General features: G+C 40.5%; 2 protein-coding genes across 2 annotated transcripts; both read right to left on the bottom strand.

The window, feature by feature from the left end:
* Nucleotides 1-586: 586 nt before the first annotated feature.
* Nucleotides 587-10093, bottom strand: tcirg1b (T cell immune regulator 1, ATPase H+ transporting V0 subunit a3b). Its single transcript, XM_042417965.1, has 21 exons — nt 9467-10093; nt 8225-8347; nt 7800-7878; nt 7554-7702; nt 7340-7435; nt 7159-7220; nt 6942-7068; nt 6714-6796; nt 6504-6597; nt 6109-6321; nt 5848-5998; nt 5602-5741; nt 4364-4521; nt 4191-4281; nt 3958-4076; nt 3598-3811; nt 3045-3155; nt 2865-2951; nt 2643-2763; nt 2301-2472; nt 587-1481 (listed from the first exon to the last, which is right to left on the bottom strand). The coding sequence occupies exons 2-21, from the start codon at nt 8339-8341 to the stop codon at nt 1388-1390; spliced, it is 2478 nt and encodes an 825-aa protein (XP_042273899.1). The 5' UTR covers nt 8342-8347; nt 9467-10093; the 3' UTR covers nt 587-1387.
* A 590-nt stretch (nt 10094-10683) lies between these two features.
* Nucleotides 10684-16368, bottom strand: prpf19 (pre-mRNA processing factor 19). Its single transcript, XM_042418754.1, has 16 exons — nt 16179-16368; nt 15862-16011; nt 15422-15498; nt 14713-14854; nt 14451-14524; nt 14272-14337; nt 14130-14171; nt 13919-13993; nt 13739-13814; nt 13507-13616; nt 13154-13309; nt 12963-13032; nt 12695-12868; nt 12298-12380; nt 11598-11703; nt 10684-11497 (listed from the first exon to the last, which is right to left on the bottom strand). Exons 1-16 carry the CDS (start codon nt 16195-16197, stop codon nt 11400-11402), a joined length of 1518 nt encoding a protein of 505 aa, XP_042274688.1. The 5' UTR covers nt 16198-16368; the 3' UTR covers nt 10684-11399.
* Nucleotides 16369-17035: the final 667 nt, after the last annotated feature.

Raw genomic sequence — 17035 nt, 5'->3', positions numbered from 1 at the left:
GAGATTCTTGGTGCTCTTGACGTCCGGGCAGAAATCTTCGGTAACACGGAGCCCCCTGCATTGTCTGGTTATCCAGACGTCTGGTACGGGCGACGCACGCCTCCTGGGTCCGGTTCTTGAGAGCGTGACACGTAACACTCGGACCGCCAGGACAGCCACGACGATCCGGAGCTGGAGGACACGCACGTCTGTGACGTCACAGTGATGCCGCACACATTAAAAAAAGGCTTAAATCATTCAAAAAAGCTTTTACAGTGCTATACGCTTTACACGAATAATAGTTTCCTTTTCTTACACACACATCAGACAAGTCAGTATATTTAAAAACCGGACTTCCTTCATCTTGATTTAAGTCATTTTAAAACATTTCTAACCAGGTAATTGAACTTTTTTAATGGAAAATACATATGAGACAAATTATTACACAAAGCATAATAATAATAGTAATTTTTATGTCTTAAATCATATCTGGACTGGATCTTTAAGTACAGGATCCGCAACTTAGAATTAGTTGTACTTGACATTATTATAATAAATAATAATATAGTGTGACCAGGCAACAGGTGGTGAATGACTTCACACAAGATTAAACAAGAAAATCATATTTAATTTCAGTTCAAATTTGATCAATTTGAGAGTGCAAACTGACAGGAAAAAAAAGAGACAAATGTCCCAGGCAGAGTGTTGTTTAAAGTGGTGGCATGATAATGATGCATGATATGATATGTTCCAAAGACTAAAAACAAGCACTCAGTCCCAGTAAGGCACAAGAAAAACCTTTACTACCAATAAATAGCTGTTGTGTGTTGCGCTTGGAAGACATGACGATGAGGGGAAAGTATCTTTGGCTCATGAAAATCATTCAGATAATTCCCTGCTGTTGCTTGAAGAATCCTACAGGACTGGCTAATTGAAGCACAATACATCAATTTAACAATCACACATTCCCTTAAACTGCAGAACAGATTACTTAATTGACGTGCTTTTCCCTTTTCAAAATGATGATTTGTAATAAATGTTCATAAAGTGAAAAGTTAATGATTACTAATCATTTCTTGAGCTATTGAGAGTAATTAGAAAGCAGAACGTAACACTGATAGTGGAAAGAAATTAGCAAGGAGATACAAAAGTATATTTTTTTTCATTTCATACAATGCAATTGTAATTCCCTCTATAGGAATTATATCATTCTCATTCTACTGATGCAAAAATAACAGTCTATACCATCATGATTATTGTGCAAGTCAAGTAAACCATTTCATACCCTCAGTCAATATAATAGCGTTGTTAAGACAGGGTCATTCTGATGTGTTGCAGTCCAAGTACTCACAATAAGATACATAAATTAATACAACCGTTTGGCAATCCTAATTAATTATTTGGCCAATCATATAGCAGCTGATGCATTGATCATAGATGAGAAGGAGAAAGGGTTCAGCTTGTAGCCTGATCCACTGTAGAACTTGTTCTGAAACTCCACCCTGTAAGAGAGAGAAGCAAAGTCAACACACAACGGCAGATAAAATCTACAATGCATAATCCTTTTTTGTCCACCCACGCCATTTCTACTTACACCCTGATTCACCAGCAATCATGTCCAGCTCATTCTAGAGGTCATAAAGCTTAATAATGTACCAGTTACAGACAATTACTGATTTGGTGACACTCACTGGTGTGGTGCCACTGTCAGCTAAAAAAAGAAAATCCTTTGATCAACATTTTCATTAGATATCTCAAAACCAAACAGCTGGGTTTAAAAAAACAAAACATTCACAGTCACAACAGGTGGTTTGGGCCTTTTCTCTAGCGCCACCATCACACAAAACTTTCCTTTTATACACAAAAAATAATGAAATGTGACAGACAAACTGCCATAAAATGTGTTGATTTTTATGCTATGAAGAGGATGAATCATTTCCATTTTGGACACACTCTTAAACCAAGAAGTCCACTATGCAGGGCTGAGTGGTGGCGCCCTATCCAGCTCTTATACATCCATGGTGGTCACCAGTATGAAATGATAAGAAACCTGTTTGACTAAACTCTGATGTGGATAACTTTATTTTATCCAAAAGTGTTCTATAATCTGTGTTTGTTTTTATTTGCAGTTTATTAATTCTTTCTTCTTTTCTGTAAAGCACTTGACCCTGTAAAATCTTAAACATGCACTAAAGTAAACATCTGCTCTAGATTTTACTCAGTGCTGTTATCCAGCCTGAATATTAAAAAGAAAAAAGGTTCAGGACTCCTAAACAATTCGTGCAAACCTTTAAAAAAAAAAAAAAAAAAATCATCCTTACCAGTGCAGACGGAGCGCGTGCAGGAAAGCTGAGAGGCCCTCCATAACAAGCAGGATGGAGATGGTCAACACAGCAAAGAAGGCGAAAATCACAAAAAGGACTACAGATCCCACATAGCCCTGCCACCTCAGGGCGATACGCATCACCATCACCCACAGCACCTCTGACAGCTCTGTGGAGGGAAACTCACCGTCAGACAGCAGAGTCTATGAATAAATGACTGGAAAAATAAATAGCATGAGTGTGTTTTCAAGAGGAAGTTTGTCTGTGTGTGTGTGTGCATCATGTGAGTATGAAGACATACACATTGTGTTTGTGTGTGTCAGTCTGGGTGCTACTAACGTGCGTGAGCCAAACTGAGGGCCCAGAGTCGGAGGTAAGAAGCGGTGTTGGAGATGCATCCCAAGCAGTACTCTATGGTGTGGATGGCCTGATGCATGAATACATTCGCAGCATCAAACTCCTGCGGACAGATTTAGACAGTTAAAACGGTTACATAAGAACCGCAAGAGCCCATCTCTGAACTGGTTTTATGAATCACGTTACTGAAACCCCCCCCTTTACCTCCTCTTCAGTATTTCCTCCCTCCACCTCCCCTTGACGAGTGTTAATGGAAACGTCGTCGGCCACCAACGGACGTCTGTCGTCCTCCTGATATTGCAGAGAATCAGAAATCTGTCAGAAAATGAGCCGACTGTAGATGAAAAGGTTGAAAATTTCAGCTAAACACACACACACACTCACCACTTGACGTCTTCTTTTTTTGAATGTTACGTATTCATAGGTGGGTTTCCCCAGCAGGAGGACGGGGACAGCACACAGAGCCAGCACTACCAGGATCTTCTGCACCACAACCTACACATGAAAAGTTAAAAGGACACTTGTTTTTTCAAGTTGTTTCCCCAATTAATTACAAATAACATACTTTAATAATTGTGAACCATTTTCCAATGCATGTATGAAAAATATCAAATGGAAATATGGCATCTTTTGTATTAAAAAAGGTTGCTGCTACATTATTATTCATGGAAATTATGTCTCAGATGCTGCTTCCCACCAAAGCAATGTACATACCAGCTCTCAAAACAATCTATGCTTTCACCTCCATTACCTTTCAACAATTAAATAAATCTGACTAAATGTTCATGTCTCGACCAGGTTTTAGGCATCTTTGAGTTGATTTTTTATACTGTACTGACAAAACATAACTCTGAAGTGTTGGAAAATGTGTTCATCAATATAAAAGTACATGCAAACACTGATAAGTTCCTTTTAGGGAAATAAGCAAACCACACACCTGTCCCTGATAGAGCGGTGGGTTGCTGGGGTTGTCTGTGAAGAGGAACATGTCTATGAAGTGGATGAGTATACTGGGAGCGATTTTGGACTGGGCGGGAGTGTAGGCAATCCACTTGAAGATCACCATAAACACCAGGTATCCAAAAAGACACACCATGAAGAACAGCTCAGGGATCAGCACGAAGAACACGCTGCTTACCTGGCCAAAGTGGCTGAGAAAACACAAAAAAATAAAAGCAAAGCGGGAAGGGCAAGTCAGGATAAATATGAAAAGAAATGAGGAATGAAGGTATAGATGAACATGAACATACTTCTTACAGGTTTTACACACGTGAAAAATTAAAATACGGCTGCTTACTAGTAGTTGAAGAATGACAAACAGACTCCAAAAGTCATGTGAATGACACCGATGATGACAGACATCTTCATCTTGTACGAATTAAGGAAAGTTAGTTTGTTGTTGGACAAGCCCCAGATCTGAAAATGACACAAAACAAGAGAGAATGAGTCTGGATGCAGTGACAAACAAAATGACAGCATGAAAAAAAAAGGGGGTCGTGAAGGAGGGATTCATGAGTGTGACGGCCATACCGGGTCAATGCCAAATGGATAAGGATTGGTGAAAACACCTGTCACATTAGGATCCATGGACAAGTACTGGCTCCCTGCCAGGACTGACGCGCTGGAAGGGATAAATCACAAATTTGCAAAGCTGTACAAGACACAAGGTGTGTGGAGATGATGAATGTATGAAATGTCCTCACTTCCAGATGTTATTCTCAAACATCGGGCCGACGTGCCACGCTGAGCTGAAGGTGCTGAGGCCTCTGCTGAAGCACTCGTTGTAAATGGCCCCCGTGTAGATAGAGAACAGTCCCATCAGAAGAATCAGATACCTTCCCCCAAACATCATCTTCCAGATCTGAACCACACAGGCGGAGGACACAGAGATGGATTTCATTTCAGTGTTTAGTGTTCATGGTACAGCTACATAGCTAAATTCTTTTTTTACTTCTAAAAATAAATAAGACACAAAATTTTAAAAAACTAAATCTAAAACCATGTGCACCCATAAATAGACAGTACAATGGCACTTGCACGGATCATCCCATGCAATGGTGCTCTCAATAAAATGACAAGGAGTGAGAAAGCAATTGTTTTAGCATAAATCTAACGTGGTTCCATTTCGTGCAGGTTTCAATTTGATGAAACACCTGGATTCACTGAACTCTGATCAAATCTTTTATTTCCTCTCTCTTCTTTTAAATTATAAGCAAAGAGCCATGTATGAAACATTCAGGTCGCCATTAACAACATGGCTAACATTTGGCAAAATTTAACATTTTGTTAATTTGAGTTGAAAGTCAGTATTTTTTAAGTTTTAATTCTTAAATATTAAGCTACACATGCTGTTATTTTAAATTGTAGATAGCCAAAAACACAAACAAACAAATAAATAGGGTTTATTTGAAGGAATAGTTTTCAGAAATAGGACCATTTCCATGCAGATATTTAGATGAGAGGGTCAATACCGCTCTCCTATGTGTTTGTTAAATGTTAAGTTACAGCCAGGAGGACACAAGTTGTGATTTTATGGGGGTTTAAGGTATGTGCTGGACTATTTCTCGGCCAGGAGCAGCTATTTCTTTTGAGTCTCGTCACCCCTAAGAGGACACCGCACCTGCAGAGAAATAGGTATAGAAACTCCCCGATCAACCACCATGTGTTGTTTTTACACTTAAAGCTCAAATAACCAGCTGCTGGCTGCAGATATGAGAGTGGAATCAGTCTTCTCACCCAACTCTCAGCAAGAAAACAAATGATACAGTCCTTTGAGGGATTTGGACTCAGTAAGGTGAAACGAATATATATAAAACACTATCAAACTCAGATATTCATATGTCCTATTCTTGTGTCGAGCTTGAGTATCTGTGTGTGTGTGTGTGTGTGTGTGTGTGTGTGTGTGTGCGCGCGCACTGCGAGTAAACATCCTCTGAATTACCTCATTGTTGTTGTTTTTCAGTTTGGGGTCCTTCTCCTCAAGAACCATCCAGAGGGCAGCCAGAGTCATCAGTAAACCGTGACCCACATCCCCAAACATCACGGCAAACAGGAAGGGGAATGTAATTATGGTGTACACCGCTGCAGAGACATCAAAGGAGACCAGACTTGACTAAAGTAAAAGATTAATACATGCGAGGCTGAGAGTTCTCTGGCCTCAACATTTGACATGTTTGTGGTAACATACCTGGGTTGACTTCACGGTAGCTGGCCACTCCGTAGGCGTCCACGATGTTCTGGAAACCAGCTGTGAAAGAGTTGAGGGGGAACAGGGTGGGCGGAGGGGTGGACGAAGGCAGGCGGTTGTAGAAAGAGTCGACCCCGCTGCCACTCTTCCTCTGAGAAGACAGAAGAGGAGGGTTGGATAAAAATGGGAGAATTTAGAAAAATACCGGAAAAGCCCCCTCATCTGCAACTCTAATGTTTCTGCTGTTCTCTTTGGTCTTACCCCTCCCTCCCTCAGCGCGCTCTGCAGTTCAGGCAGCTTGGCGATGGGACACCAGGCCTCGGCGATCAGGCATTTGTCAGTGACGGAGGGGCTGCAGAGGTTTAAAACCATCTGGACCGCCTTGCACTTCTGGACCCGCACCTTCCACTGGGGCAGCACGGCCACCGCCCGCATTAGCAGCTGCTGCAGGAAGGCCTCCGTCTGAGACAACACCTGGAGCACAGAGGGAAGTGAGAGGAGAGTCATGTAAGATGACATGGTTTCTGATATTATGGAGGAAAAAATGTCAGCAATTCTTTGAAGAAATAAAAGACACATTATTGTTATTTTGGGCTTTCTGGTTATTTTGATGACTACAATACTCAGTGCTTTTATAAAAAGTGCTTTATACTTACTGATTTGATGTCTTCAATTCTGCCTTGAAGTCCCTGGAGAACTTCCTCTCTTTCAGCAGTGCTCTCAGGGTATGCAAATGTCTGTGTGCGGAAGCTGTGAAGTAAAGAAATCAAAAGTTATCCAACAGGTTAAACAGACACTGCAGTGTGGAAATCTAGGAAATCTACAATGAAGAAAGAAAACTTTAACTGATGCACAGATTTACCCACCAATCACATATCTTCTTGACTTTCTGTCCAATCTGATCTCCCCAATAGGAAATGAGAAATACGGTCCATTGCACCATTTCCCCCTGCAAATGAAGAAAACAGTTAACAGCTGTGATTAACGACCTGTAAGAAAACTTATCATCAGAGACTATCTCTATGTATACTAAGAATACATTTCATTTCTATCCCTCGACCATAATTCCCCTCCTTCTGTCTCCTAGTTCCCACCGTTTCCGGATGCTCGAGACGATCCTCCATTTCTCTGAAATCCACGACAATATAACCGCGACACGCTCGCCACAGCAACCGCTCAAATGAGGGGACTTTCCAAGGATGGACCACTCCTGCCACAAAACTGAGAGAGAGGAGAAGCAGTGAAAGATGTAGATAAAATACAGAAAAAAACCCATAAAATAAGAGGTTTAAATAAAGAAATAACATCTACCTGAGGTGGACATCTTGGCGGTTATCAAACAGGCCTTGGGTTTCCAGTACAGGTGGTGGTGCCTGTGAGAAGATGCCAAAAAATTAAGACAAGTTTTATCTGTGGGTCACTGCAGCTGACTACTATAAGATAAAGTCATGAATGATGCAGAATTTATTCAAGAAATGTTAGTTCTTCTCACCTGTGAGGCAGTGAGAGAGTGTGTTTTGGTCAAGACTCCTCGGTACTGACAGAGCTGGGTCAGCTGAGCCCGAAGGCTGTCTCTATTCCTGGACACCTGGTGAGAAACACGCATGATTTAAAAAAAAAAAAAAAAAAAAAAAAATTTTACCTCCTCTGAGAGTACACTGAGGAGACAACAGAGGAACTTGGATTTTTTTGGCATGAGCGCTCACCTCTTTGAGCTCTCTGGCCAGCCTCTCGCTCTCCTCCTCTATGGTGATGAGTTCGCGAGGCTGAGGCGCTAAAGGTGTCGGGCACGGAGGAGGGAGGGGACCCTGTAGGGGTGGAGACAGGGAGCGATTGATCTCCTGCTCCAGGAAGGCTGAAGGGCAGATAAAGAAGGTCAGAAAGGGAAAAAGGAGAATCTAAAGAAAACTAATAAATAAAGAACACTGATGGAACAATGTGTCAATACTTACTAAAGGTTTTCTCAAGCTCCTCGCATCGTCGGACCTCTCCGACGAATTTCCTTTGAAAGGCGTTGACATTAGGATTTAACTGGAGCAGAAGAGAGAGGATGGAGGTTAGTCATGTTCATCTGACAGTAAGAGAGAAGGAAAATGTTACTGTTTGTCGTGGTGATTCATAGCAACCATCGGTTTACCAGCTCATCTACGCTCAAATTTAGAAAGGCTGCAAATTCCAAAGTGATATGAGCCAAGATGCAGATGGGTTTAAATCAGTCCTTCATTTAGAGATTTTAAAAAGGTAAAAATTAGGTCAAAACAGTTACATGAGGAAAAAAATTCTAATCAAATGGGGACAGTAGCTGATTAGTTTAGGAAGCCACTGAACCTTCCTTTGTTTTGTACTCTAACAAGATCATGCACCAAGCATTACTCACATCTCTGAACTCAACCAGGCCCAGCTCTCCCAGTTCACTGACACAATTGTAGGCCGAGCCGGACTGAAGGAAGAGCTGCACCAGGCACACCTCCTCACTGCGAAACATGGAGCCCATAGTTGTCTGTACAACGACAAGGGAAACAAGTCCACATTAATATTTACCTCTAAAAGTTAACTATGTATCCAAAGTACTGCGGTTTACAGAAGAATGTGAGATACCACTGAGAAAGTGAAGCAGAGAGAGGCAGTAAACAGTAAAAAATAAAGTTCAGAGAGGACAATAAAAGCCTCTCAGTGACAATGCAGAAGCCAATCAATGGAAACTGAAGAAAAGGGGAAGCATCAAGTTCTTCTCCTGACTGTGATGAGCAGCTGGAATTTCCATTCTTGCACAAAAAGTTCATATTATTTTCAGTTTGTTGAGTAAAATCTTACTATAAAATACTAAAAAAAACCACAGCTGTAGCCTATATATAAAAATATACTCTTAGTTGACAGTTTATTGGGTTATAATGTTCAGTTTTTGTTGATAGTGTTTCAGAGAGGTGTTGATTCAACTGTATGCTGGTGTTGTTCAGTTGTATTTTATTATATTTCCTAATACGAAAATCTACCTTGTTTAGTATAAATGGGCTAGACAAAATATTAGAAACACCTCTCAGTATAATACAATAAATATTCAACACCTTTCCAGAACAGTGCTGACAAAAAACTGAACATTAAAACCTTCATTGAGGTAGGATTTATTGCAGGGCAGTTGTTTCATACTGCATCGGTTTTAGCTGAGTGCATGTACTGAATCACAAGTTGAGTAAACATCCAAGAGCACATGATCTGTATCTATAAACACATCAATGCCTAGTCATAAAGAAAAAATAGACTTTTTAAAAGAATCTAGCATTTTCTTGAATGAATAATGACCCCAGCTAAATGGCTCTGTTCATAGATATAGAAATGTTTCTGTATCTATTTCTCTGTCTGCATTCTTTCACCATGATCAACAGAAGTGGGGCAGTTTCGTTTCTTGTCACAGCATCATGCAAATGAAACGTTAGCAATGACGATGTAAACTTCTCGATTTACAACTTTAGCTTTAAAAACAAACATATTGTGATTTAATTTAAGTTGGGGGGAAATTGTTTCATTTTGTGCCTTGACTACAGCAGTTCATACACGGCGGCTATGAGGCAGAAAACAGCTTCATGTGAGCACAAACGAAGCTAGAAATGGAGGCTCTTACCTGTCTTTTCTGGTAAACTCTGCTAGACTCCAACCTGTTTTCTTCCAGGCTGTTCAGCCCCGTACCGACCGACTGACCGACAGACCGGTCAGACCAAACGTTGTTTATGAGAAGTTCTTGCTGTGACTATTGTCGCACACTTCCCGTTTGTGAGAGTCACGTTACTGCAGTCTCACGTGACAGTTGGCCGAGACCACGGCCGGAATTTTCGTTTTTAAATGGCGGTAAAGGACGCAAACGTTAGATCCGTTTAATGTAGTCGATGGAGTTTAATGTCCAGCGTTAATTATGTTCACGCAACACGAATAATAATCTTCTGCTTATAGCTGATTTTAAATCTCCAACAGCTGGTTTACTATCAGTTCAGCGTGATTTTCATTAGCTCAAGGGGGCGTTGTCAACGGCAACAACATCCGTTAAGTTTTAAAACCAAGAAAAAATTACATTTTGAAAAGATGTTGTGGTGAAGTCTGTTCCCCCACCGATAATGTGTTTCCTCCAACCTTATCCCTAACCCGACCAGCCGTCCTCTGAGGTGTTTAACCTGACCACAAGTTTACCTTCACCACAACCAGTTATCTTTACTACATTTAAACACAACCATAACCATGACCGTAACCATGGAGGTGGAGCTACGGGAAACACGACTGGGGAACATTATTTGAGGGGGTAACAGACTTCGACACAACACCTGTATTCACGTGACCATGGTGAAAATCCCTCCTCACACGGTTTAAGAATCCGCTTATACACCTGTACGTCCATAATTTCTTTGATGTGTATTTCTGTTTATTTATTTTTTAGTAAATTGAGTATCCGTAAGATAACCTCAATTGTTCTCTTTACTAAATTTTGCTTTTGAAGGAGACATTTTAGTTTTTATATCTGTATTTTTTAATTTTATTTAATTTGTTTCTCATTGTTTCCTTAAATTGCATTTGTAGAAAGGGAATGGACTGTCAAGACCTGTAAGTCTTATTATAATTATCACACTGTTTATACTATACCTTGATATATCCAAAGTGAGAATTTAAAAAAAAAGAAAAAAAAAAAAAAAAGCTTGCCTTAATTTTTATCCGATAGAATTTTCACATAAGTTTAAATATTTTTTATCCAGCAAAAAAAATGACATTTAAAATCTTAATCTGGTGAAATACTGGAAGGAAAATATTTAATTTTCTTCAGAGAATCCTGTCTTGATCTGACACACGCATAAATGGCAATACAAAAGATATTTTATTTTATTGTAAAAGGGCAGAGTTGCAACCGGTACAATAGCAAATAATGAGAAATATACAATTGGAAAATAGACAAAAGTTTAAATGGAACAAATGAAAGAGGAAATGAAACTGAGGGGAGGTTAAACAAAACTTAATTTTTCACAGAGGAACATGAATTTCATACACCTGTTCAACTTCTGCTCAGCTGTACTGTACATCACTACAGATGTATTTCCATCTTACCCGAAAGATACTGTAATGAAACATTAGGAATCAAAGGAGATTGTTGTCACCCCACTTACAGTTCTCCAGTGTACAACACTTAAGTTGTATTAGAAGCAACTTAGGACCCCCCTCCCACCTACCACACACACAACAAAAGAAAATGACTACAGTAAAATCATAACTGCTGGCAAATCAGACACAAACATTACGCAGGCATTTCACATCATTTAGATTTTCAAACTCACAATGCCAACAAACATGTTATCCTAACCATGCTGCTGTGGTTTCAAATAGCAGATAATTTTATTGGGATCTCTTTCCTGGACATGAGGACTAACACACTAATGAAGCAAAGTTAGCAGTGATTTTTTTTCCTTTTTTTTCTTCTAAAAATTATAGGTCTATGCTAAGTCTGTGTCCAGCATAGTGACCGTTCAGACATAGAGACCGTTCTTATCCTCCTCCCGCCATCATGAATTTATGCTTTTCTACAAACTGTAAAATTTGAGACTTCTGTCCATTCCTGCTGAGGTCAGGAACTGAGCGTTCTCTCCGAAGGCCACTCCAGTCACCAATCCTGTGTGGTCTACAAATGGACAGAAAAAAACCAAGGTTAAAAACCACAAATAACATGTGACATACATATTGGATAAACATTTGGAAACAGAATGGCATTTCTTGCTCACCGGTGAAGTTGAGGACCTCAGACCACTGTTTGCAGATGTAGACGCGGATGTCAGACCCTCCTACAGCCAGGTAGGTACCACTCTGGTCAAACACGAGGGACTTCACCTAAAACAGAAAAACAATGGAATGAGATAGAAAGGCAAAGGCCAATGGCAGTCATGATGAGAAATGATCAAACCCAGTGTAAAAAAAACATGATTATTTCTTACATTCTCAGTCACACATGATGTATGTAAATCGAATTCATGTGCTTGCCAAGCTCATATTTCCCATTAACATTCTGATAGTATTGCTAATCAGACTCTTCCTTTACGTCAATTTATAAATTCAGGGATTGTTAGACATTCTCATGTCTGTATGCTAAATATGATGCTAGAGCCAGAAGGTGATTAGCTTAGCATAAAGACAATGTAGAAAAAATACTAATGTAAAAACGACAGAGTTTTACAGGGAGTTATGTGCTGTAACTATTCATCCTTCCTCTTCCCTCCCAAGACTCCAGGATGTCACTGCTCCCCGCAAACAAATAGCATCCGGTCTTTATGCTAAGCTAATTGCCTGCTGGCTCTGTCTTCATGTTAAGTGTCCAGACATAATATTATTCTTCTCATCTGAAAATGAGCAATAAAGCAAATAAGCCTTTTTCCCCAAAGAGTCAAGTGTTCCTTTAATAACAGGAGAAATATCAGCACTTCTTACCTCATAGTTGTTGTCCAGGGTGATGGTCTTGAAGTTCTTCAGTTTCCTCAGATCCCACAGTTTCAGAGAGCTATCCTGGGCACCTGGAGCACAGCATCAGACAAGGATGTCAGTGTGATTAAATAAATGCAATTACATATACAGTTCCAAGTCACTTTAGGTCAAAAGCAAGAGCTGAAAATGTTAAAGGTAGCAATAGTTGCATGGCTCCTACACTCTGAAAAATCCCTACATTTCTGTAATTTGATTTCTCAGTAGGATTTTAAGATACTGAAGGTCAGTGTATGGGTTAATGTGATGTGTGTGCATTTTTTGATGATGCCAAATGATCCTGCAATGTTACAACAATCAAAAATCAGCAACAACATTGAGTTAAAATGCTGCTAGTAGTTGTCACCTGTAGCCAGATAGTATCCGTTCTCAGAGAAAGCAATGGAGGTGACGGGGCCAGAGTGTCCAGGGAAGTTGGCCACATTGGTGCGCTCCTTCAGATCCCAAATCTTGATTTGGGAGTCAGCCGTTCCAGTACCAAAGATGAGACCATCAGGATGGAACTGAGCACAGGTGAGAGCTGTGGGGGGGGGGGGGCAAACAGGAACATTACCACCTGAAATATGGCTCCTACTTAGATTGTCAAACACACAAGTAAACACTGAGGCACTTACCACAGCCAGCACTTTCATCAGTGACTTTGGTGAGGACTCTACCAGTTTGGATATCAGAAAAGGCCCAGTACTGCAAAACAAGACAAACAGTGATGTGAAGCAGTTAACCAGTTAAGAAATGCACTATCAATTTTTCACTATTAGTAAGGTGTATGAGGTCTGTCTGTATTTTCCTCAAGCTGCATACATACCTGATCCTCAGAGGAGCTGAGCAGGTAGTCCCCAGTAGCATGTAGGGAGAGTCCGGTGACACCTGCCTCGTGGGCACGCACCACCTGGACACAGTTGCCCCCGGTGACGGACCACACACGAATGGTGGTGTCTGGAGACGCAGAGAAGACCACAGACTAGAGGGGCAAAGACAGCAGGGGAGTGAGGGGTGGGAAATAAAGTGACAACTGATCAGAATAATAGATCATTTTTAGCATGTTTCTCAATAAATTTAACTGTCCTTTTGAAAAGAAAAAAAAAAGTGCAATGACCTGACTTGGTCATTAGAGGCGATTTCGACAGGTTGATGATGGAAGATAGGAAAGAAAGTTACCTGGGATGGATGGTAAATGACAGAGGTGACCTTTTTGGTGTGGCCCTTAAGTGTCGCCACAATCTGCTCCTCGTTCTTGTCAAACACAACCACGTTCTTATCAGCTCCACCTAGGCGAACACAAGAGGGTCGATATCAAATAGAAGACTTCAACTGACTTCTGGTGTGTTACCAATCACAAAAGACTTCAAAGTAAAAAGATGCAACTGAGCATAAGATGAGGTCAATGTACCGGTGAGCACTTTGTTGGTGTCTGAGGGACACAGATCCAGAGACAGAATACCAGGTACACTGGCACTGTGCAGACCCTGAAGGCAACAAAGACAAAGCATGTTGACATTAAAATCTGTTTTTGCATTCTGAATAAAAGAAGAAAATTTTAAATTTTACTCAGACAGAAATCAATACTTACAGCATGGGAGGCCACTTGGCGGTATTTACTGAGATCCTCAGCTCTAACCAGCTCCTCTGGGACAGTTTTTCCTCTCTGGAGAAATGCAGTGAAGTTGTTACAAGGAGCATTAAGTATATTACGTAGTACCACAATGGTTACTCTGCAACCTTGAAATATTACCGCGGAAACGGAAATGTAGGAAACTAAAAACGGCTGAACAATATCATACCTTCTTTCTCTCTGTGGTGAGGATAGTGGCTTTGTCTTGAAGCTGCAAACAGGAAAATAAATATTGAAACAGGTCACACAAATGTTACACATCGACGGCCAAGTCGAATCATGATTAATGTAGATAAAAGGAAAAATCTTACCTTCTGGATGATCTCTGGAGTCATTCCCACCTGTTCACTAATCTCCATAGGCTCTCCACCAGCACCCTGCAATATAGACAACAGAAACAGAGATTGTGAGGAGGGAGTATGGCAAAAGATGATGATGTAGCAGTACTGATCAGTATCTTATAGACTGGAATTAAATGTCAATCACTCACTGCTGCAGCTGGCTGAGAGGCAGGGACTGCCTGAGGGGCAACCAATCCAGCCTGGGGTTTGAGTGTGGCAAGAGCTGTAAGAAAACAAAATAATACCACATAAGAAAAACATGATCACACATTATTATCTATGCGGCCATGTCGGTGTGAAGCATATTCTGGAGAGAGCTGATGATCGATGAACAAATAAAAGCCATTTGAAGTGCTTGACAACTGGAATGTTGCCCTACAATAGAGGACACACAAACTGTCGTAAACCCACCTTCTCTCGCAGCAGTGACCTCTTTGGTGAGTCGAGCGATGACTCTGCAGGCGGCATCATGCTGGTAGAGGGCATGGGACAGTTCTTGACGAGTTGTCTGCAGCTGCTGCCTCAGGGTGAAGCTGTGAAGCATAACGGCATCCTAGAAGAGATACAAAAGGAAGGTGTCATCTCAATCAGTGGTGGTTTTTAAAGAAGAAAAATCAACTCTGTGCTACTTTAACATCACAGAACTGTCTTGCATTTTTACTCAGTTTCCCCCAACCTGGGTCATATACTAGATTTAGTGTTATACTAGATCTCCCAAATGCCTTTCAGTAGTAATCAGACAGCAAACTATTTGGAAGTTTCCTATGCATTGTGCATGTGTGTGGGAGAGCGTGACAGCAATAGTACAGTTAGAGCAAGAAGCCATGAGATTTTACAGTAAAGAGAGAAAACACACCAAGCTACACCAATAATTAATCATTTTAAGAATATTGGTTAAAAAATACATAAATAAATAAGGTCTAGAAAGAAACAACAGCTCAACAATTCACAGGAAATGCCATCATGAGACTATTTTGGAAAGGTATAGTGAAGTCTGCATTTGGACACAATTGAGTGGGAATATTAGAGAACATACAAAAATGTTGGGTAACATTTACAACGTGAAGGTGTCTTGTAGTCATTTTTCCTCTTTACAACTCTGTCAAGGATAACAACTCACCCACTCATCTTGGAGAGACTTGAGAATGGCAGGAATGCTTGTTGCTGATGGAGCCTTTGGTCTAATAGGATGGGACACTAGAACAGAGAAAAGTTGCAAAAATTCAGTACTGTGTCTCTGCTTCAATCATCAATTCGTCCAGTTTATTTGTGCTGACTTTATCAGGGCTGCAAGATATGGATATATTTTGTAAAGTAAATGAATCAAAAAGTAATCCTTAGATGAATCTATAATGAAAATAAGTTTTAGTAATACAGCTCTTCATATAACTTTCCCATTACCGGCTGAAAATATAAATAACACTAGACTGACACTGTTAGTAGCTTTTTAAAGCCTTTTCTCAGTAGCCAGATTACCAAACTACATTGAATGCGGTTAAATACAGCAACATGTTTGGTTAGTAAACCGGTGTGTTTCGCCAGCTGCTGCCTATAATTTACCTTTGATATCTACGAGCTGCTCCTCCGACAGAGGTTGTCCATTCATCGGGTCCGTCCCATTCTCAGCGATGTACTTCTCAATCAGCCGGCGCTCAAACACCTGGTTGGACACCGGAGAGACGCACGGGTGCTCTGGGACCTCGTTGGAGACTGTAAAAAATGCAACCAGAGCTTACAAATCAACAAAAAACAACTACAAACATGACTAGTGAGCCTTCACAAGTACACGGTGGCACTGCATGGCCGCTAACCTTAGCTAAGTTAGCTAGTAGCATTAGCGCGGTGCTCGTCATATCAATGAATTTAACTTCACTTACTTGCACAAACCAAAGACATCTTCCCAGTGCAGTCCTAAAAGTCGTTTCCAGAAAATGGAATTACACCCGCTTTGTACTTTGATAGATATTACCACTAATGTACGCTTTACTTATGTTTTGCTCAGGTTGGAAGTAGCACGCTGTCCTTTCATTGCCGCTACAAACTGGCTTCTTCTTCTTCTACGATCTCTTTAGCGCTCAATCCTCACAGGTGCCGTACTGCCCTCTACTGCCGGGATCGCACCAATCACTTATCAATGTACCTATCTAGTACTGAAAATATAATGTGGATCGATGACCATTTTTTTGGGTTTGTTTCAGTCATTTTTTTCAGGTAAAAATGTAAAATATTCACTCTTTCCTCTTGTAACACGTCAGCATGTGCTACTTGACTTCTATTTAACAATTTAGGGCTGCAACTAACGATTATTTTTCAATTATCGATTAATCTGTCCATTTGTTTTGGTCTGTACAATGTCAGAAAATGGTGAAAAATGTCAATCACTGTTTCTCAAAGCCCATGATGCAATCTAAAACGTGTTGTTTTTCCAGACCAACAGTCCACAAACCACAGATATTCTGTTTTTGATCATAGAAGAAACCAGAAAATATTCATATCTAAGAGGCTGGAAGCAGAGGATTTTTCAATTTTAAAACTGACTTAACCCTAATGTTCTGTGTGGGCTCCTGGAGACCCTGGGCTCTCTTGAACAGCTCAAAAATATACCAAACATTGTTTTATCACCCGAAGACTTCCTGACTTGTTAATTTTATTCTGATCAATTAGTTACTTTTGCAATTGCTATTACTGTTATTTTTCACATTGAACAGAGGGGTCTGTGGGACACCAAACAATG

This window comes from Thunnus maccoyii, chromosome 8 (genome assembly GCF_910596095.1).
Source record: "Thunnus maccoyii chromosome 8, fThuMac1.1, whole genome shotgun sequence".
In the NCBI taxonomy this organism is placed as follows: domain Eukaryota; kingdom Metazoa; phylum Chordata; class Actinopteri; order Scombriformes; family Scombridae; genus Thunnus; species Thunnus maccoyii.
This window is presented reverse-complemented; position numbering and strand designations above follow the sequence as displayed.

Bases quoted from the DNA above. Each gene is read 5' to 3' on its own strand.
- prpf19 (XM_042418754.1), bottom strand. The intron at 15,499-15,861 runs GTAAATTATAGG...TCTCTGTTCTAG, and splicing joins GCAGCTCGTAGATATCAAAG to TGTCCCATCCTATTAGACCA. The intron at 12,381-12,694 runs GTGACAACTACT...GCTGTGCTCCAG, and splicing joins CGGATACTATCTGGCTACAG to GTGCCCAGGATAGCTCTCTG.
- tcirg1b (XM_042417965.1), bottom strand. From the start codon at position 8,341: ATGGGCTCCATGTTTCGCAGTGAGGAGGTGTGCCTGGTGCAGCTCTTC. The intron at 7,436-7,553 runs GTGAGCGCTCAT...GTTTCTCACCAG, and splicing joins TGGCCAGAGAGCTCAAAGAG to GTGTCCAGGAATAGAGACAG. The intron at 2,952-3,044 runs GTGAGTGTGTGT...CTGCAATATCAG, and splicing joins AAAAAAGAAGACGTCAAGTG to GAGGACGACAGACGTCCGTT.